This window comes from Cricetulus griseus, assembly GCF_003668045.3.
Source record: "Cricetulus griseus strain 17A/GY chromosome 1 unlocalized genomic scaffold, alternate assembly CriGri-PICRH-1.0 chr1_1, whole genome shotgun sequence".
NCBI lineage: Eukaryota > Metazoa > Chordata > Mammalia > Rodentia > Cricetidae > Cricetulus > Cricetulus griseus.
Window position 1 is genome coordinate 133,339,504 of NW_023276807.1, and position 22,950 is coordinate 133,362,453.

The 22,950-nt window shown below is 40.1% G+C and overlaps 2 protein-coding genes across 16 annotated transcripts in view; one reads left to right on the forward strand and one right to left on the reverse strand.

Annotated features, from left to right (window-relative positions):
* The window catches only part of Nsun7 (NOP2/Sun RNA methyltransferase family member 7), a 38,938-nt gene extending 23,173 nt beyond the window's left edge, over positions 1–15,765 (forward strand). For 3 of the 4 annotated variants that reach the window (XM_035453341.1, XM_035453343.1, XM_027390792.2), the window contains 3 exons: positions 347–464; positions 12,459–12,582; positions 13,058–13,669. In XM_035453341.1, coding sequence (XP_035309232.1) covers positions 347–464; positions 12,459–12,582; positions 13,058–13,669 — 854 coding nt within the window. Of the gene's footprint in view, positions 1–346; positions 465–12,458; positions 12,583–13,057; positions 13,670–15,720 lie in introns of those variants that run through there. The other variant, XM_035453342.1, reaches the window with a different exon arrangement.
* Positions 15,766–16,561: 796 nt separating this feature from the next.
* The window catches only part of Apbb2 (amyloid beta precursor protein binding family B member 2), a 318,116-nt gene continuing 311,727 nt past the window's right edge, over positions 16,562–22,950 (reverse strand). For 10 of the 12 annotated variants that reach the window (XM_027390801.2, XM_027390800.2, XM_027390799.2 and 7 more), the window contains one exon: positions 20,478–20,645. In XM_027390801.2, the coding sequence (XP_027246602.1) occupies positions 20,478–20,645 (168 nt within the window). Of the gene's footprint in view, positions 20,646–22,950 lie in introns of all 12 variants that reach the window. The other 2 variants (XM_027390798.2, XM_027390796.2) reach the window with 1 other exon arrangement.

The window sequence follows — 22,950 nt, forward strand, 5'->3', positions numbered from 1 at the left end:
GAGGGGTCTCAGTAGGTAAGGGCACTTGCCTCTGAGCCTGACAAATTGGGTCTGATGTCTGGTCCTCCCATGGGGGAAGGAGAGAATCAGTTTCTATAGTTGTCCTCTGACCGCCACATGCATGCCTTGTTGTGCTTGTGTGGATGCACACACATATACACACACACATACACACACATATAATTTATAAATTATAAGATATAAATTGAAAAATAAAGGGGAGATATTCAAGCACCGAAGGGATAATTTCCATCCATATCTGGTGGTATGCCCTAGTAAAAAATGTGTCTGGAAACAGCAAATTTGCATTGGGTCACCATATTGATTCTATCTTCTTTCAATACAGTTGCTAAAGCTCAGGCAATTGTTTACTGCACGTGTTCTGTTTATGCAGAAGAAAATGAAAATGTTGTTATGAAAGCACTGGAATCTCAAACCCAAGGGATTAAAATACAACCTTACAGGTAAGGAAAGAACACTAAACCACTATCAAGCGAAGACTTGGAAACCACATGTATGATTTTTAGAGTTAAATAAATATATTGTACTTTTCATTAGAATTAATATGATAAAACAGCCTAAATACATACATCTCTTAAGTGGATTCTATAGAGCTTTTGAATGAATACTTTAATAGTTTCATATGTATTTTGTGTATGTAGTGTGTGTGTGTGTGTGTGTGTGTGTGTGTGTGTGTGTGTGTGTGTGTACAAGCAGGTGTTGACAGGTGACTTGAAGGAGTCACTTCTCTCGCCACCATGTGGGTCTCAGGAATCAAACTCAGGTCACTAGGCTTGGCAGCCAGCACTTTTACCCACCAAGCTATAACACTAGTTCATGAATGTTGCATTGCTTTTGTTATTGTAAAGCTAAAGGCATTTGATTTTGACTTGGCTGATTCCTGAATAAACTGGGTGCAAAGTCTTTCTTAGATATATGTATTATTCCACAGAGGAAAAATAAATATACAAATTATTTATTGAAAGTAGATAGGCCAGGCATTGGTGGTGCATGCCTTTAATCCCAGTACTCAGGAGGCAGAGGCAGGTGGATCTCTGTGAGTTGGAGGCCAGCCTGGTCTATAGAACGAGTGCCAGGATAAAGCTGCACAGAGAAACCCTATCTCGAAAAACAAACAAAACAAAACAAACAACAAAAAACAACAAAAAAGAGAAAGTAGACAGAAAACTGGATGTTTATTATTTTAAGCACTTTTGGTATTTTGTACCCACTGGGAAACTGGTATAATTGATGTGGATATTAATGGCAGCTCCCAGATAAAATACAGCAGTAGAGTTGGGATAGAGAGAGAGCATTAATACTAAAACCTGAGCTTCGATGGTTCACATCTTAGTCTCCTGCCCTTGTAAGGCTGAGGCAGGAGGGTTGCCACAAGTCTGAAGACAGCCTGGACTACATAAACCTATCTCAAAGCACCAATACTATAGGTCTGGGGATGTAACTCAGTGGTAGAGGGCTTGGGGTTCTTGGTTTAATCTCCAGTACTGCCCAAACACTAAATAATAAACACTAAATAATACAAAATACACACACCATACACTGTGGATATCAATAACTCTAAGAATAAAAATTTCAAAACTAATTAGTTTTCAAGACTATGGCAATGAAATAAACATCTATCTTCATGTTGTGATTTCTCCTTCAGAATCTTAATGTGTATGCAGTCTGCTCTGACCTCCTAATTTGATATTTTCCCATTTTTCATTTCACAGGCTGACTAGTTAATCACACCAACATTTCCTCTCTTGCTGACTTTCCTTTCTTATTTAGAAGCTTCTGTTGATAGCTGTCCTAGGTAGAGTTTCTGTTGTTATGAAGAAACACCATGACCAAAAACAAGTTGGGGAGGAAAGGGTTCAGCTGACTTACACTTCCACATTATTGTCCATCATTGAAGGAAGTCAGGGCTGGAACCAGGAGGCAGGAGCTGATGCACAGGCCATGGAGGGCTGCTGCTTACTTGCTTGCTCATCATGGCTTGCTCAGCTTGCTTTCTTACAGAACCTAAGTGTTGTGATATATCTTTTATACCCAAGACCACCAGCCTAGGGATAGCACCACCCACAGTGGGCTGGGCCATTCCCCACCAATCACTAATTAAGAAACTGCCCTACAGTTGGATCTTTTTTTAAAAATCTGTATAATTAGTATATAGTTTTATTTTCTTCATGTCAAATTTAAAATTGCTTTCAAAGAGTGAGTTTTACTGTCACACCTTAGAACTAGTGGCTTCTTCTTACTTACAGAGTAGAAATTTGTTCATAGTTAATAGAAATACAGACTAAAAAGCTGTTGATAGAAATTTGAACCCCAGGGATGTGTCACTCCATAGACAAAGACTTGAGGAGATTTAGAATTCTGATTAGGTATGCTGGACTGGAGCAGTATATATTTCTTGCAAACCTGATATCCACTCCTTCCAGGAAATGTGGTCTTTGGTGAACACATCATGGCCAGCCTTGGAATACAGTTGGATCTTACGGAGGCATTTTCTTTCTCATTTGAAGTTCCCTCCTTTCAGATGATTCTAGCTCATGTCAAGTTGACATAAAAGTAGACATCACAATTGACCCCCTTGCCAACCTGACACATAGACACATCACTATTAAGCCATAACCTTTCCTTTCTTATTTCTTCCTGAGATCATTTGTGAATAGCAACATAACAATATAAACATTGCAAATTTTAAAAGTTCCACAGTTATTACAAATAACCTAAAAGGTCAGTCTCTTTAAAATATTCAGAATATTTAAAATATTCAACCTCTTTCCAAATCCGAAGTCTTCATAAAATTCCAAAATTTCTTTAAAACTTCAAGTCACTCAACTGTTGGCTCCTATAAAATCAAAATTAAATAATTCCTCACCTAAAGAGGGAATAACCAGGGTACCATCTGAAGAAAACAAAACCAAGCTCTAAGACTATAAACAAGTCAATGTCCAATACTTTAGGATTCACTTACATCTTCCGGGCTCTTCCCAAGGGGCTTGGGTCTCTTCTCTGGCTCAGCCCTCTGCCGCACACACAGCTTGTCTTCTAAACTCCACTGCTGCTACTTTCAAGACCATTGTCCCATGGTACTGGCATCTCCAAAATGTTGGGGGTCTTCTGTTGCAACTGGGCTGCACTCTCCTCATGGCTCCAAGCCTCATCCTCTCTATGTGACCCCTTCAATCTGGGCTTTCAACTGCTACTTAGGGTGCACCTTCACCAACAGCTTCTCCTGGCCTGTCACAGTGCCAATCCTCAGCTGCTCTCCATGACCCCTTTGTGCCTTTAAAACTAGCACCACCTGGGTGACTGTTACACCACCAAGTAAGTTCAGCTGCCAGAGTGAGGTAAAGCTTGGGCTGCCTCTGGAACACAGTTTCTGTGTGCTGACTCTCAGGAAACACTTCCAGAAGATTTCACCTTAGTGATGCTGGTCTCTGCTTAATCACTTCTGTTTTCTGGCTCTGGCTAGCCAGCATCAATTGTCCCAGTAAAGCAAAGGTTTCATATTAGTGGCACTGGTTTCTTGTTAACCACAGCTGACTCTTCAGCCCCATATGACCAGAGCCACGGAATTTTAATTCAAAATAGTAAATATGCAAGTGTCCCGAGAATCTTAAGTAACTCTCAAACTTCCCCCTGGAAGGTCACAAACCAGGCCTTCATTGTCTGCATTTCTCTCAGTACTCGTTTTCTTTGAGGCTTCCACAGAACAGCTCATCAAAGCTTTGAACACTTGGTGGATTTTCCAGTTCAAAGTTCCAAAGGCACTCTACAATCCTCCCCAAAACACACAGGCAGGTCTATTGAAGCAATATCCCATTATCTTGGTATCAATTTCCATCCTAGTTAGGGTTTCTATAGCTGTGCTGAAAACACCATGACCAGAAACAATTTGGAGAGGAAAGCCACATCATAGTACTTCATTGAAGGAAGTCAGGACAGGAACTCAAACAGGGCAGGGACCAGGAGGCAGGAGCTGATGCAGGTCACGGAGGGATGCTGCTTTCTGGATTACTTCCCATAGCTTGCTCAGCCTGCTTTCTTATAGAACACAGGACCACTAGCCCAAGGATGGCACCACCCACAATGGGCTGGACCCTCCTCCTTCAATCATGATTAAGAAAATGCCTTACAGTTGGATCTTATGGAAGCATTTTTTCTCAATTGAAGTTCCCTTTCAGATAACTCTAGTTTGTATCAAGTTGACATAAAACTAGCCGGCACAGTAGTTGGCAGTCAGTCACATGTCCTGAGAGTCCTGAGTGTCAAGTAGCTAAATTGCCATCTATTGACAAAGAACTGCTGTTGTGGCAGGGGCATAACCAAACCAGTGATCACATAAGTATGGTTCCTGATTTATTAAAGAGTTTTGAGAATATAATATGGCAAAAGTAAGGTGCTATTTGCTTTATGTTCCTGTAAGCTATTGTTAATTTATAATATAGTATAAAAAGATACAACTTACATTTAAAGACAGAGACAGTAATTCACATTCTAGATTGGTCTGAGATTTAAGCTCTAGTTGGAAAGCATGTATTGAAGAAGCTTGTAACTACTTGTGGATGCAGTCAAAAGTAACTATGCTTTGACTTGGGAAGATATACTACACGGTCTATAGTAATCTATTTATATTTATTTATTTATTTATTTATTTATTTATTTATTTATTTTAAGATTTTATTTATTTATTATGTCTTCTGCCTGCATGCCAGCAGAGGGCACCAGATCTCATTCAAGGTGGTTGTGAGCCACCATGTGGTTGCTGGGAATTGAACTCAGGACCTCTGGAAGAACAGTCAGTGCTCTTAACTGCTGAGCCATCTCTCCAGCCCCTAATCATTAATTTTTTAAAATAACATTTATTTACTGTGTGTGTGTGTGTGTGTGTGTGTGTGTGTGTGTGTGTGTTGTATACATGTGCCACAGTGTGCATGTGGAGGTCAAAAGACAACTTGTAGGAGATAGTTCTCTCCTTCTACCATGTGGGTCCTGGGTATCAAACTCAGGTCATTAGGTTATTAGGCTTGGTGGCAGGCACCCTTAACCACTGAGCCATTTAACTAGCCTAAGAATCATTTCTTAATACCCCAATGTATGGTGATATATTATTTATTTATGATTTATTAAAGCTTGCCTGAGGATTCAGAAAGCAAAGATAGCCTCAAGCTATAGAGACCAGGCCATGGCAATACACACCTTTAATCCTAGAACTCAGGACTAAGAGATAGACGGATCTCTGTGAGTTCAAGGCCACTCAGATCTATACAAGATTGATCCAGTCCTAAAGAGAAACAGCTCACACAAAGATGATCTCAGCACTGGCATCACAAGCCCTTAATCCCAACACTAGAGGGGTATAAAAGATAGGAGCAGAGTCTTCAGTAGTCAGTACCAGACATTCATTCTCCAGCATCACTGAGGATAGGAAGGCAATAAAGTCTCAGGATTCTCCAGCCATGCTGAAGAGAGACAAAACAGGATCAGACCTTACAGCCTGAGGTAGTAGTAACAGCTAGTGGCCAGCTACTTCACTTTTCTAATCCTCAGATTGAAGCTTGGACTCCAACATCAGTCTCTGGGTCTTTTATTTTTGGGTTACACCAATGTGGTGGATTTAGAATGGAATTAAATATCACATGCCTTCTAATCCAGTCACCCACCTATTGCTTAGATTTCCTTTTACTAGTCCCAAAATATTTAGTTCATTTCGGACTTAAGCTATCATGATGTTAACTAAAGACCTATGTAAATGCTTTACTTATTAAAATCTTGTATGTTGCTGGGGAGATTGCTCAATGGGTAAAGAGAATAGTGTGCAAGCACAAGGACCTGAGTTTGGATCCCCAGGACCCTTGTAAAGAGACATACATAGCTGCACATGCCCATAATTCCAGCACAGGCATGGTGGGTGGGAAGACAAGATGGAGACAGGAAGAGCTCACGATTTTGTTAGCCAACCAATGAACTCCCAGTTCAGTGAGAAGCTGTCCTTTATAAGAGTAAGGTGGAGGAAAATAGGGGCCAGTGTCAATCTCTGACCTCCATAGATGTATGTTTGGACACACACCTCACCCCTGTACATGCACAAACATGTGCACACACCAATCTCATGTGTTAGAAGTATTAACCCACAAAGATGTCTTAGGGATGAAGAACTGGCTCAGTATTTAGGGCCAAGCTCAGTTCCCAGCTTCCACATAGTGGCTCACAACTGAGTATAGCTCCAGCTCCAGATCCAGAGGACTCAACACCTTCTTCTGATTTTCATGGACTTTTGAATGAATGTTGTGCATATGCTGATACTCAGGCATTTCCACAAAAAACAAACACTTTTAGAAGAACTTCTTAGATAGAACCATTTTTTAAAGTTTGATTTATAGTCTACATTTTTCTAGCACAAAATAGTGTGCATAGCTTAAATGCTAATTGTCATTGCCAAGTTAGCCAACAAAATAATCACTTAGGATTTTATTTTATGTAGATGAGGGTTCACTTGCATGTGTGTATGTGCATCACTTGTGTGCCTGGTGCATGCACAGGCCAGAAGAGGCCCAGATTCTCTGAAACTGGAGTTTGTGGGTGGTTGTGAGCTGATGTATGGGTCCTGGAAACAGAATCCAGGTCCACTTCAAGAGTAGCAAATGCTCTTACATGCTGAGTCATCTCTCCAGTCCCCCTCAAATAGTCATGCTTACAAATCTGTTTCCTGTGGCTTTATAAATGCTGGGTTTTATTAGACTTATGTCTTTACCAGTCTGAAGAGTGAGAAGATTCATTTTCCTTGTTGATCAAATTCATGTTTACCAGTTTCTGAGGTTCCACATGTTCCCAGTTTACTGACTGAGCAGCATAGTGTGGGGAGTAAAGAATGGGATTCTAGAAGCCTAGAAACATTTTTAAAAGCAAATACACACCATAATTTTTTAATAAATCCAAAGTTGATATCTAACATTTTTCATTGTAAATTTAGATTGTTGTAAAATATATTTTCCCAGACTATTTATTATTCTTAAAATACCAAATATAGGTTTTAAATATGTTCCTCTTAGTAACAAAAAATTCTATTAAATATTTAGATTTACAGTAAGCTTTGTCATTTGATCTAGGGAAAAGTAATAAATTTATTACTTGTTTTATAAAACTAGCTTTTGCCAGGTAGTGGTGTGCACCTTTAATCCCAACACTGGGGAAGCAGAGGCAGGTGGAGCTCAGTAGTTCCAGGCCAGCCTGGTCTACAAAGTGAGTTCCAGGATAGCCAGGACTGTTACACAGAGAAACCCTGTCTCAAAAAACCAAAAAAACAAACAAACTAGCTTTCATTTTCAAGATCAAATTCACCTTAGCAAAGAAGTCTTATTTTATTCTTTGATTCAAATGAACATGTTAATATGATTTTGTTACTTATAAATTTTAATCTAAGATACATAGAAATAAAGACTAAAATGAATAGAAGAAATAACAAGAATGAATAAAAGAAACCCTTTCTTTAGGGAGTAGTTGACAAAAACTGAAGAGATCTCCGCTAGAACCCCACTCATCACCAGGCAGTCAGTGAGCAGCAAACACACTCAACCTCTCTAATAGGAAAGGAGAAACGTACCCAACTGGAACAACGCATCTGCTTACCTGCACCCAACATTTTTGAAGCTGTGGGGAATACACTTATGAAAGTGGATATCTTGGTAAATGTTTTACAATATCAAATGGAGAGGGAAGTAGAAAAGAGGAAGAATGGTCTGTAATTCAGGAACAGAGCTTCATAGAACCTGACACTCTCTTAAAAATCCCTTCCTTGGGCTGGAGAAACAGCTCAGTGGATAAACAGGCTTGGTGTGCAGCCATGAGCAGCAGAATTCAGAGATCCCAGCGCCTGTAATTCCAGCACCAAGGAAGCTGAGACAGGATGATCTCTAGTTCAACAACAGCCTGGGCTATATTGTGTCTTAGGGTTGTTATTGCTGCAACAAAATACCATGACCAAAAAGCAAGTTGGGGAGGAAAGACCTTGTTTGGCTTACACTTTCACATTGCTGTTCATAATGGAAATCAGGAACTGAAATAGGGCAGGATCCTGGACACAGGAGCTGATGCAGAAGTCAGGGAGGAGTGCTGCTTACTGGCTTGCTCCACATGGCTTGCTTAGCCTGCCTTCTTATAGAACCTAGGACCACCAGTCCAGGGATGGAACTACCCACTGGGACTGGGTCCTCCTCCATTGGCCATTAATTGACACACAAAACCAGCTAGTACATATAGTGAGACCTTGTCAAAACAACCACACTTACCCAAACTCTGCTTTGGTATGAGTAAGCCACATTCTTGAGTTGTTCATTTGTTTACCTCCCTAGAGATTTTAATCTTGTACTAAGCAAGATAGGTGACAGTTAAGTGAGAAAGGGCATTGTAAGTGGAGAGAAGGGAAATTTGGGTGTAATACAGAGTTACTGTTATTTATCTCAGTGGGTTTTTGTTGGGATTGAACATATTTAACACATGAATAGTACTTGGCCCAAAGATGGTGCATATTTTATCATACTGTGTGAAGATGTGTTGCTGTTTTACCTTGCTTGCTTAAGGCACCTGATTGGCTTAATAATAAACTGAATGGTCAATAGATAGGCAGGAGAGTTTAGGTGGGACTTCTGGGCAGAGAGAGGAACTTGGGGTATGAATTTAGGGCATAAGAGACGCCAGTGAGATACTGAGGAAGTTGGATGTACAGAATGGAGGAGAGGTTAATAAACCATGTGGCAGAATATAGATTAATAGAAATAGGTTAATTTAAGTTATAAGAACTAGTTGGGAAGAAACTGAAGCTAAAGGCACACTTTCACAATTAATAATAAGTCTCTGTGTCATTATTTGGGGGGCTGGTAGTCCCAAAGAAAGTCCAACTACACAGAGAAAATAGTTGATAAGTTTTAAATTACCATGATTATTAATTTGTACATCTCATGTTCATACACTCAGCTGATTTCCAACTCGATAATGAATCTTTTAATATTTTTATATATTAAGAGTATATGTCATGATATAAATTACAAAATATTTCACGTTATTGCTTAATTTTTCCTTTTCTATCCTCTTCCATTCCTTCTTTTCCCCCCCTCTTTTCTAGTACTGGAGATTGAAGATAAGGCTTACTTTGTAACCACAATCCAACCTTCTACACTATTTCATTTTTAAATGTTTTTTAAATTAAAAACTTGAACTTTTTCCTTTACAGGTATTTAGTATTTACTCATGCATGGTTCTGGAGGTCCAAAATCCTAAAGAAGGTGTTGGCAGGCTTAGTTCCTTGTAGAGCCTGTGGTGGAGAGGGTTCCATGCTTTTGGTAGTTGCTGCCAGTCCTTGGCATTTAGCTCAGAGTTGAGGCTCTGCTCTGTATTCATGCATCCCCTTCCCTGTGTGTTCCTGTGTCTTTCTTTTCTTACAGAAACTCCAGTATTAGATTTGGGGATCTATTCTACAACAAGGTCTCATCTTGAGGTTTAGAGTAGACTTAAATTTGAGGGGCGGGGGTGCTGTTCATCACCTAACAGTTTATTTTGTGGCTTCCCAAAATGTACACTTTCCATTTGCAAAATACACTCACTCTCTACCTCAACACTCAACATCTCCAAACGTCTTCATCTATTTTTTTTTTTTTTTCGAGACAGGGTTTCTCTGTGTAGCTTTGGAGCCTATCCTGGCACTCGCTTTGGAGACCAGGCTGGCCTCAAACTCACAGAGATCTGCCTGCCTCTGCCTCCCGAGTGCTGGGATTAAAGGCGTGTGCCACCAACGCCCAGCTTCGTCTTCATCTATTTACAGATCAGTTATAAATCCTCATTCTCATATTATCAATTAAAAAAAAACCCAAATGTCACGAAGATCAGAGGCAAACAAGACTCTGGATGTGGTAATATTTTATCTTTAAAGAAATAGGCTATAAACTGGAATTCAGAAACCATTTTGTAGGGTCAATTTCTGGATGATGACTTATGGAGTCTTATTTATGAATTACTACTACCATTAGAACATATGAATGTAGCTAAATGTAATAGAATTTAATCAATTATGCATTAATACCTAGTATGTGCCAGACACTCTACTAGGTGCCAGCAATTTATCATTGGCGTATTTGTAGATACACGAGGCATGGGGTGGGGATGGAATGCAAGTCTCTGCATAGAATTCACTTGTGTTTCATATTGCTTCTTATACAGAAAGCCTGAGGGCAATTTTTGGCAATATTTTAATGTGCTAGTGTTTTGAGTGTGACCTGACACCCAAGATCTGATGTGGGACGTTGTGCTTGTGGCATCATGGCAGCTTAAAAAAATATCTGGCTGGGAGTGATACTGAGTACCTTTGATCCTAGAACTCTGGAGGCAGATGGGTCTCTGAGCTTGGGCTATCCTGGCCTACATAGTTTTAGGCTGGCCAGAGCTACATAGTGTGACCCTGTCTCAAAACATGGATTTGTGTGCACAGTAGACTTCAGGTAATCTGGTGAGGCTGACAGAAACCATGGAGTAAGTTCCACTGTTTGCTGTTCTGTTTTCCTAAAGTGCCGTCATGTGACAGACTCTCTGGTGAGTCAGGTTATGCATGTCTGCCCCTTCCCAGGTGACATGACCTTGCTCACCTGTTGTCACAGCCACCTGGGAAATACTTGCTGAACACAGTGTGATTTTCAGGTTGCTGGTGCTCTTCCTCATTCTCTGTTCTGTTCATCCTCATCACTATCTTAGAAACTACTTACTTTTCAGGATGCAGCATCAGCACCACATTTCTATTAAGGAGCTCTCTTTGCATTCTCCCATGGTTACTGTTAGCTGCACCTTAACTCTATCCTCTATCCTCCCATTGGCATTCATTATTGGTCTTATTTATATTACTACAAGTTGACTTATTTTCCTAATGTGTAAACTAGAGTTACAGTTCTATTCATGGGCTTTGCACCTAGTAGGCAAATAATGAAATAAATATAAATTTTAAATTGGTTTTAAATTTCCCAATAGACAAAATGAAGTATTCCTGATGCTTTAATTCATATGGACAGTGTTTAATTGCTTTGATTAGATGTATTCCAACCCCCAAATATGGAGACATAAATATGTTATCAAGCTGGGCAGTGGTGGCTTACACCTTTAATCCCAGCACTCGGGAGGCAGAGGCAGGCAGATCTCTTTAAATTCCAGGCCAACCTGGTCTACAAAGTGGGTTCCAGGATAGGCTCCAAAGCTACACAGAGAAACCCTGTCTCAAAAACCAAAAAATAAATAAGTTATCAAAATGAGTGAGTACAGCAGGCATGTATAATACCATAATCATATTATGCTGAATAATAACATACTATGAACATTAATAGCTTATTTTATAAATTATATCAAACAAGCAATTATATGTACTTATAAACATGTTAATAGTTAAACATTTTTTCTCTTTGTGTTAGAAAGTCTTTATTTTATACTTTTCTTTTGTGATACAGGCTCTCATGTATCTTAGGCTGGCCTCAAATTCACTATGTAGTTGAGAATGTCCTTGAACTTAGTGTGGTGTGTGTGTGTGTGTGTGTGTGTGTGTGTGTGTGTGTGTGTGTGTGTACACAGTATAGTCTTGAACTTTGTGTGTTTAGTATAGTGTTGAATTTTGTGTGTGTAGTGAAGTCATGAACTTTGTGTGTGTGGTATAGTCTTGAACTGTGTGTGTGTGTGTGTGTGTGTGTGTGTGTGTGTGTGTGTGTAGTGCAGTCTTGAACTGTGTGTGTGTGAGTGTACATAGAATATATGTGATGGTCAGAGGACAACTTGGGAGTCAGTTTGGTTCTTCTGCTATGTGTGTCCCAGAATTGAATGCAGGGCATCAGATTTATATTTTTGCCTGCTGAGCCATCTCACCAGCCCTGCTGGTTGTTTTTTGTTGTTGCTTGTTGGCTTTGAGATAGGGTCTTCCATAGCCCAGGAGCTGGCCTCGTACATGCTATGTAGCTAACTATGACTTTGAAATTCTGTCCTTCCTGTCTCTGCTTCCCAGGTCTGTGTCACTGTGCTCAGTTTATGCAGTGCTCAGGATCCAACCCATGGCTTCCCATGTGTTAGGGAAGCATGCTACCCCCTGGGCTGCATCTCCAGTCCTGGTACTATACATTTGTCATTTTCCATTGCTGTATTTACCTACGTTCATAACATATTAATCCTTAGAGAGCCTCCAGTTTGTTAAGAGGTTATTCTTGGCACAGTTATTTAGAGACTTTGGAAGTATAATAAATTATGAGCTAGTGTGAAATATTGAATTTTTAATTTAAGATCTGGGGGAAGGCAGCTTTAGCATTTTTTTTCTTATTTGAGATTTTTACTTAAGTGATTGGCAAAATAGAAAATAGAGTGGAAGAATACTGTCTTCCTCTCTTGGATAAATAGCCATTTTAACTTGGATGTTTCTTTTTCTACTTTAGACTCAGTCCTCCTGTTCTTCCACTGTGTTCTTTAAAAGACATAAGATTGTCTATGGACAAATTCTTCAGAGTAGAACCATCTGATGTTACCAATGGTTGTTTTATTTCTATTTTAACAAGAGAGGTAAGAGGGAAGAAAACTCCTAATCCATGACGTACTTTGGAATTGAAACAACAAACCCTTGTCATGGGAACCCACTTCATGACCATTTTGCTGTGGCTGCTGGTATTTCACGAATAGCTGGAGGGCAAGAACAGGATTATCACTGTGCAGCATTCGATATCTGCTCTCCATACTTCTCCTCGGCATTCCTCTTTGATTTGCCCTCTACTCCTACCTCTCCCAGCAGTTTGCCAACTGTCTACTGTATCTTCCTTAACATATAAGAAATAAACAGTGTAATTCATATGAGGTCTGTAAATGGGGAAGTTGAACTAAGAAAAAAATTATTTGTTAGGGCTTATGAGTTATGTTAGGGTCTAAGGCCTAAAAACATTTACTTCAATATGTTTTAATTTTCACAAAATCACTGACAGATATTTAAAATCTCCACACTGATGGTGGCCTCCCACATTAACAGCTGTCACTTTCATTGCAGCGAGACCCATCCGAGACCGTGTCTGTGAAGGATGTTCTGGCCCGAGCTGCAGCCAAAGGTCTATTGGATGGGGTTGAGGTTGGGAAGACAGGCAAACGGGAGAAGAAGAGGAAGAAATCCAAAACATTACTGCCCAAAGCTCCTGTTAATGAAACAAATGACATCCAAGTGAAAATCAACGAGTTCCTGAACCGAGAAAGTAAAGCAAGTACTAACCGAGGTGAGGTGTTAACAGCAAAAACATCTCTCCCATCAAAAACTGTGTCTCAAATGGGCGCTTCCTCCCACGTCAGAAAAACCAACAAGCAAGCCACCAGTCCTTTAGCGACCACATTGACAAAGAACACTAGGCCAGAAGAACGGCACATAACCTTGAGACGAACTCGGCCAGAAGGCAAAACGATTCCCCTGAAATCCGTTGAGATCGTTTTGCCTCCAGTAATATTCCCTTTCTCGAGTGCTCAGGGGGCCAGATCTCAGACGCCAACAAACCACTTGTACTATCGCTTGGGTGGATCAAAGGCTGGCTATCTTACATCAGCACTTAAAAAAGGGGAGAAACCTAAGGAAACCACAACTTCCCTTCTCAGGCATCCCAGACCATGGCTTTGACTGTGTGACCCTTCCTCCAGGCTGGCTGGGATTTTTTTACATTTAGACACTGTTACACAAGATACTGGGGCTTTTGGTCGCTTAGTATCTTCATTACCTCCAGAGAATGAAGACAGATGAGAAATAACAATGGGGGGATTGGGTGAGCAAAGGCTTCATCCGCTCAGTGCTAATCTGTTTTAGGATGCCCAGCTGCAGAGTGGATCAGCTGGTAGAACTTGTCTCACTCCTGGGAGTTTGAAGTGTAGACTCAGCAGCTGTCTTACCTGAAGGGAGCAGAGTACACCTTCCAGCAGGCTGCTGTGCCCACTTCACTGAGGGGCATGGTACAAAGTCCTGTCCTATCCCGGCCACTCCAGCTCCAGCCAGGACTCTGGGACCACTCCTTAGCCAGGCAGTTACTGTTGTTGAAACCTCTTGAATCCCAATTGAGGCCAGTTTTTTTTTTTTTTTTTTTTTTTTTTTTTTTTTTTTCCTTAAGCATCCTGCTGTTCCTGAAACAGAGCATGCCAGAAGGTTCTGTAATGGACTGAGTTTTGGGTAGGACTAGGAAGCACAGGAAATTCCTGGTGCCAGTTGTGCACAGTCCAGATGTCCATACTGAAAAAAAAAATTTCTAGAGAATTCCAGAGTCTGGAGTAGACTGCGCACAATAATCCCTGCCTTCTGTTTATCCACACACTGTTGGGAAAGGACAGCAAGCAAATTCTACCTAAGCATTCTTGTTCTGAGAAAGAGGTCTGTTGAACACAAGCAATGTATCATTGAAAATACTCAAGATTTCTGATTCTATGCAAAGATCAGGTGACACAGCCAAATGTACAAGTCATTTCTATGGCACACAGTGATCAAACCTTGGTAACTCATTTCTGATGCACAATTAAAATACATTATAGCACTATGTTATACATTAAATGTCAATTACTCTTAGCTATAGTAACAATTTCCTACCAATATTGACATGATTGTCATTTCTGGGTCTGATTTTTTTCATCATGGCAACAGAAATTGTTTGACATTAAATAAAGTTATGACTACAAACCTTATTTTTAAAGAGTTCCAACACATTTGGAGTTTGAATGTAAAGCTTTATCTTTAGAATTCAGTTGTGGAGAAGTGTGAGTGAGTGCTAAATGCTCAATTTAGGTAGACTGGGATCTGTTTTAGCTCTAGTGGTTTTTCCTGGCTCACTTGAACTGGGAAGGACAAAGGATTGCTAGGTTTAGTTTCTTCTTTCTTTTCTTCCTTTTTTTTTTTTTTAATTTTGGATTTTCAAGACAGGGTTTCTCTGTATTGCTTTGGAGGTTGTCCTGAAACTCGCTCTGTAGACTAGGCTGGTCTTGAATTTAGAGATCCACCTGCCTCTGCCTCCCAAGTGCTGGGATTAAAGGTGTGAGCCACCAACGCCCTCCCGGTTTAGTTTTCATAGTGCAGTTTTCTTTCAGTCCAAGATTACATTCTTTGAGTGAAGAAATGAGCTTATACTTCAAGAGGTTTATATTTATATTCCAAAGAAGTCTTGCTAGTTATGACTCTTAGAATGCACAGAATTTAGGAAACAGGAAGAAGGGTTCCATCCCAGTTACGGTCTAGCCTGAGCTGCTCAGCAGTATCTTGTCTAGGCTGGGATATGGCTCAGCAGTGGAGGCCTTGCTTAGCATGTATCGGGTGCCAGTTTCCATCCCCAGACCTATAAGACACAAGCCCACACACTTCCATTGCTTAGGTATTTTACCAAGATATAAAACATGCATCTCTTTAATTTACCATCATCCAGAGTGGAGCTGCCATTTCATCCCAGCAAGGGAGCTCAGACTGAAAGCCATTCCACCCAAGCTGAGGATTTTTATTTTCAAGTGTATTTCCTGGGTTAGCTGCCTCACGGAGGCTCAGGGTATTTTCTGATCTCTAGCAGTATGTGATTCACATCACCACTTGTAGCGACTTCAGTGTCTCCTGATTTTCACCTTGGCATTAAATTAGTTTTCTCTTTGCATATTCATAGAGATACCGATGGAATCCATCTATTAAGCTTGTATGCTCTTCTTTAGCAATCTTCTTGGGAAGACAGGATCAATTATTTACTGGTAAAGTAAGAAGGAAAACAGGATAAAAGCAACATGAGAGAACTCTGGTGAAGATTGCTAGCCACACCATCTTTTAATTTGCATTGTACTTTCTTGAGCTTCTTAAAGTGCTGCAAAATGAAAAATAATCAACCTACTAGTATTTAACTACTGCAGCAATAATTCATTTTTTTTTTTCAATTTATCTATTTACTTTGTGGTGCTGGGGAACCCCAAACCTTGCCCAAATAAATTCAGATTCTTACCTGAAACTATTACCAGTGTAAAACTCCTGGAAGCAGTATAAAATGTTCATTGAGAGTTACTGTCTTTAGTAGTACAAACAAGGTGGAGTGTGGTGGCACACATCCGTAATCCCAGTACTTAGGAGGCTGGGGCGGGAGGATCACCATGAGTTCGAGGCCAGTCTGGGTTACAAAGTGAGATCAATCTCAAAGACAAAAACAACACCACACAAGGAATGAATAAAATGTATACTTTTAATTCTTTGTCTTCTGTGTGTAAAGGAGTTAAAACAGACCCAACTGACTCTCTAGTTACCACCTTTCATTTGGGATTTAATGCACTTCCCACCTCCATCTGTCATTCTTACAGGAATAAAAGGCAGGCTTCTTGTGTGTGCTGAAATACCTTAACCCTAAAAGACTGCTCACAAAAAAAAAAATTCCAGCCGATGACTAGATGTGTTCAGAATGCTAGCTCTCTCTCCTGACTAAACAGTAAGGGTTAGAAATTACTCAAAGTAACTCATTCATTCTCACCAAGAGGGAAAACACTAATGAAAGCAGAATCTTATTTACTGAAATGATTTTTAAAAAGTTTAATTTGAAGTCAGAATAATACAAAAATAAAATAACTACTGCAGAGACACTAAGTTTGTATCTGTTTCTTATATACGTGGCCATGCTGTCAGATAAACGAGTCAAACATCGTATGCAGCTACATTTATTCTCACGACACTTTACATTTAAACGTGTAAACGTGGTCAACAGCAAAAGGTGTCAAAATGAAAACAAGATGTCCTTTCAGGAGGAAGTGGCTGACATGGCTGCCTGGCTATGCTCTCACAGATAGTGCAAGTAAAGATCTTTGCCTTGAAATGCATCACCCCCCACCCCCACCATGGTTCCAGGGATTAAACTCAGAGCTCTTCACATTATGCAAGCGCCCTACCACTGAGCCACACCCCCTGTGTGCTGAAACAAGTTCGATTGCTTTCTTACTAGCTGTAAACACATCAGATGTTAGGTTAAACCTGGCCAACTAGAGAGCTTTTGGTTTGATTAAATTGTGCTAATGTCAGGGAGACATTTTTCCAAGTGGCTTTTGAAACCTTGTGTTGCAATGTTCATAAAGTGAGTGTGCCATACAGTAAGGGAAGTTTTGGGGCTACAAGTGGCCCTGCTTTGAGTGGTTTGTTATGTGTCTTTCTTAAATGCCTAATGTGGATTTAGAAAAAAAAAAAAAAAAAAGTAGCAGTGCCAACAGTTGTATCACCAAGAATTTGTTTTAATGGAAATGGGTCGAATGTCCCTTCATGCAGTAAGACAGACAAACAAAACAAACAATGGTTCTAATTAGCTATGGGTGATCTTGACTCCTGGTGGAAACAAAGGGCACGTGGATACACGTGTATCTCTGATGAAATCACACACACGTTGTGAAAGATATAAAAATGAAGCACCACACAGTGCCTTAGTCTACGAAGAAAAGTTCTTAGCCCATAGGCATGTTGGCTACCACGCTGATGCTGCCAAGAAGCACAGGTAAAGTGGTCAGAGCACGTCTACCTAGTTGCTTTTAAAAAATAAAAGGAACTTTAAGCATTTTGCCCTTGCTTCTACATATTCCAATAGAAATGTGACTACAAATCATTACAAAACCACCTTTTAGGCGATGCAGTTCACTGAGATCACTCAGACCCGGGCACACTGACATTATACCCAGGAAAGAGAATACATTAACTCAACAATGCAGTATATTTCAGTAAAAATAGAATAAATAAAATAAAAATATTTTAAGCTGTATTTAACAAGTTAATTAAAAAAATGGTAAGACACACAAGGCATAGTGAACATGGCTGCCTGTTTACCGAATCACGGATATAAAGAATGCATAGATAACTGAAGAATCACTACGATTTCAGGTAAAACATTGGCATCCCTTCACAAACAAACGCAAACACACTTTCATACATACTTTTTGGCCATGGCAGAAAGTTGTCTGAACATACTGCTTAACATAATTCATTTTACAAAATCAACCTGCATTTAGTACACAAAGCTATTTTCAAAACAAAACAGTTGCAGTAAGAGTTCTTTATATGTAAAGGCTATTATTCATCTTACTGCATCCTGAAATTGCATATATAAATCAGTTTGCTACTTAAAGCTAGCTCAGTATTCTTGATCCTGAAAACAAATGTAGGTCTTAGAAACGAACAGGGAGTGGGTAGAGACTTCCTATAGAAACATGGATTACTTTAGAGTTTTGAAGCTGAGTGCATTAAAACATTTCACTGTGGAGCTCAAAATGAGAGACCATGATAACTAGATTCCGAGCAGTTTTTTCTCTGGGCACAGTAAGGTCTTCTGAATGCAGAAATTTCTCAGGTGGCACTGGTTACTTCGGCTAGTGTGCAAGTTGGCACCAAGTGTTAACACATTTTCTCAAGTAACATTGCTTTTATTGTCATGTGTGGGTGCCATCGAACTGCCCAGGTTCTCTGCATCTGACTCCATGGGTTTTCTGAGGGACCCACAGGCGGAGGATTCTCACCTCATCATGATCTGTGGTGGCTAAGTGCCACAAGTAATGTAATTTATAGAAAATTTCAGCTTGGAACAGACTGCTGAGGACAGACACTTGTCCTCTACAACACATTTGTACTGAGTCCTGTACTGAGAAAGGACAACGGTCTTAACAATAACTGCCACCGTATATATAAACTGGACATTTTCCTTAACACACTTGGGAATTCTGAAATTGCCTGACAGTATTTTCAGTATCTGTTCTTCCTTGCATGGACCCAGCGTCATTTGTGAAGGGTCTTCCCAGCTATGTGGGGGAGGCGTAATGTGGCAAAAGCTGGGAGACAAGGGGCCCTGATTCTGGCTCTCAAGAACTCTAGCGAGATCCTAGGCCACTCATTTAGCCTCTTGATACTGGGTATTTTGATTTCTTCAGTGAGTTTAGTACCTTTTCTACCTTGTAAGGCTCAAATGTGATAAAACCTGGGAAGCATTCTGACAACTGCAAAGTAGCCTATAAACATAAAGCATTGCTTCTATAAGGATATCAATTTTGACAATAAAAGTAAATAAGAGTAATATTAAGATTGATCTCCTTTGTAACTTCTTAAAATAATAATGTCAAGAAGAATCTAAATTTGTGTATCTTTATAGTTAGGTTTCTTAGCTACATAAAATGGTGCAAGAAAATGATATTTGGGGGACACTATCAAACAACCCATTATTTCTGTGTAGATTTTGCTCTGATAAGAAAAAAATTATATCTGGAAAGTAAAATGGAAAAAATAGAAGTCTTAAAACATATCTAGTCAAGTCTTACCAATTTCTAACATTAAATACACAAATTGAGGAAAAGTACAACTTAAATTTGTTGCCATGGACAATATACGATGGCTAGACAGCTTTCTGGACAAAAAACATAGAGAAAGGTTGTGGCAGACAGGGAACCCTGGGAATACATTTACCTCCAGGATGTGAACTAACAAGAATCATACAGTGGAGATCTAAAATCATAGTGTGGCAGAGATAAATGGCATTTCCTCAACTCTAAATTGCATATTAGCTCGTTATCAAACTAAGGATGGAAAGTGTGGGAATATTTCATTTTCAGGTGTGGGTAGAGAATGGCCATAGTACTCTTTAATTCTCTAGCTGCATTGTATAATGTAAGGCAGAAGTTTGAAATATGTCCCATCGCAAATGCATTATGACTTTGTTAATCTCTTTTTTAAAATAACTGGTTTGAAAACCAGCTGAAAAGAAAGGCTATTTTTTTTTGCTGATTTTAATTCCTCAAATTTAGTTTTCTATCAATTTTAAAGTTTTCTTTTGCCCAGCACCCCAAACAGCTGTAGACATGAAAGGGTGTCCATGCATCAGAGGAAAGTGGTTGGTTGATGTCTGTACTGATGCCCAACAGCCAATTTTGTCAACTGACGGGTTCACTTTTATGAAAAACTAAAACCCAAACTCGTCACTTTCTTTTTACAGCAAGTCAATGGCATCTGTTCCTCAGGGTCTGGATGTTTTAAAAGCTGAAAACAGGGCAAAGTGCCATGGGACCCCAAGGTTGCGTGTGACAGATCCAATCAAGAGGACAATGAAACCAACTTGGGCATGGTTTACTCCAAGGACGCAGTGTTAGTTCTCTAGGAAGGATGTGGCCACATTCTTCTGAGTGTGTGTGAAGTTCTGTTCACAATATTTACAGTAAAAAAAGACCTTCCACTGCCCATGATGTAACTTACAGAAACAAAACAAAACAAAACAAAAAAAACCTCATGCTTCTTTTCATGTCACATGATGGCGGCAAGACGAGATCACATGCTTGTCTAACATGTTCGGTTAGGGATAAATTATCTGGAGACAGAGCATCAGCAACAGAATGGAGGAAGGCCAGCTGTCGGCTTCTTTAGTGTAGACGTTTGATCTTCAGGGGTAAGTGACAGAATCCTTGAGCCCCCAGAGCTGCTAGGGTGTTTCTGTGACAGGGCGTTTCTGTTTCAAAGTGTCAATGAGAGATAAGACCCCTCGTTTTACATTAGTTGTGACTCTTCTAGTCATGGAATCCACTGGCGGGGGTGGAGGTCGAACTTTCTGTGAAGGTGGCCTGGCTACCAAGCACTTCTGATATCGCAACTGGAATAAAACAAGCAAGCAGCATTTTAGGTAATATTATTTCTTCTTATTTATTGTACTTGTGATTCCCTCAAAAGTTAATGGCCTGGCTTCTAAATATAAATCTAGGAATTCACCACCACCATTCGCCACCACCATCTGCTAGTACTTTCATCACTGTTCCTACTGCTGCCACGCCTCCCCTGCCCTCCGTAGTACTACAGTTACTATTGTGTGGTGGAAAAGACGATCCAGACAGGTCCTTGTGTATTCAGGGCAAGTGCTCTACCGCTGAGCACACCTGTAGTCCAGATTCATTTATTCCTAATGTGGGATGTTTGCCACAGCTGTTTGGCTTTTCCCACCCTTCCTTTCCAGCCACTGCTCACAGTCAAAAGCTAACCAAATGGAAAGGATCATTAGTAGATTATTAGTAGAGAGAGGGCATTAACTAAAGTTTTCCATCAGACCTGTACATCCAGGTAAATGTTTGTGACATGGCATGGTAGAAAGGGCACAGTCTGTATCCAGGCTCTATTGCTTGTGAGCTCTAGGAACCCAGTCATTAACATTTCTCCAACCCTCAGTGTCTTTGACTATAAAGTGGTTGAGAATAGACAATAAGGCAAACTGTAGAAAGCCTCAAACAAGCCTGGCAACACATCTTTGTTCCCGTCTCTGTTTCCTACTTTAATCGAAAATGTTGTACTGAGATTTCAGTATCTCTTTTATGTTCAAGTATAAATTGTAAGAGATTAAAAAACAAAACAAAACAAAATGCCATTAGCATTGGCAACATGGGCATATCTATCCTTCAGAAATATAACAACATAGGCCTGCTGAGATGGCTCAGCAGGTAAAGGAACTTGGTGTTCAAAACTTAAAAACCTGAGTTTGATGCCAGAAACCCGAAATAGGAAAGAATGAACTCCCAAATGTTGTCCATTGACCTCCACACGGGGCACTTGAGCACTTGCACTCTTTTTCACACACACCATATACACACACACACACTAATAAAACTTTTTTTTTTCTTTCTTTTTGAGACTGTTTCTCTGTGTAGCCCTGGCTGTCCTGGAACTCATTCTGTAGACCAGGATAGCCTCAAACTCACAGAGATCCACCTGCCTCTGCCTCCTGAGTGCTGGGATTAAAGGCGTGCAACACCACCACCTGGCAATAAAAACTTTTAAAAGAGAAATACATCAACATAGCCCACTTGTGTTTGTTCTAGTAGAAAGTTAAGTAATTCTTCTGTGTTAGATGGAAAAGATGAGGTTTACCATTTCTTTTTCATCTTCAAAAGTGAAGTGAAATGTCAACAGATGCCTTGGCCCAGTTACAGCTGCTTCTCCCTCAAACATGTGAAAACGCCCACCAAAACAAGGGATGGGGACTTAGAGTAGTCTCTCATATCCCACAGGCCAGAAAACTGGTCCCTTCAACTCAACACATACGAAAGGATGGCTTACCACGTGTCTGCTCAGCGGAGAACATCTTGCTAGGTCTGCATCACCAATCACACACCCCTACAACATCAATTTATCAGCAGGTATGTGTGGTAACATTAAGCCCTGGACTTGAAATTACAAATAGCAGCTTTGTATGCATATCGTCAATCAAAATTGCACAGATCTAATGAAATTCAAAAATAAAGAATCCCTTCTGACCCATTTGGAATGTCACTAAAATGTCTTCACTTAGGGCTACAGGACACAGCTGCAAAATGGCGTTAAAAGTGAATTCAAAAGAATGTGTCACTACCATGGCTCCTATAGTACTTGTCCATGTGTAAGTATTCCAGATGGAGAATGACAAGGATTTGAATGAAGAAGGGAACCCCTGCACTGGGGAGAGCTGCATCAGAGTGTGGGTGTGGTGGGGAGCTTGGACTGCACCCACATCCCTTCTACCACACTGCCCGAGCTACTCCAGCTGGTTGCATTAATAAAATTTTTATTTTTTTTTAAAAAAAGCATGTTTTCAAGTGGAAAAATGAGTCTGGGAATCTGGAAAAACAAAACTGTAGCCACTGATAAAACTAATTAGCTAACTGTCATTAGCATTTAAAATGCATAATTAAGAGTGAAAGCCATTCATTTTAGACCCAAAGCATCTGCTGTGCTCCATTTCAATTTTGTAAAATATCTAGTTTTTTTTTTTTTTTTTCTTGACTGAATAGCACTTGTTTATTTCCCATAGTCTCTTCCTCCCACCTAAAGGCTCTACACCTGGTTCCCAGGTTCACCTCAACTCCTGCACTCCCCTGCTCCTCTCCCCTCAGCCATGCTCCTTGACACCCAGGCTTGTGAGCATTAGCATACTG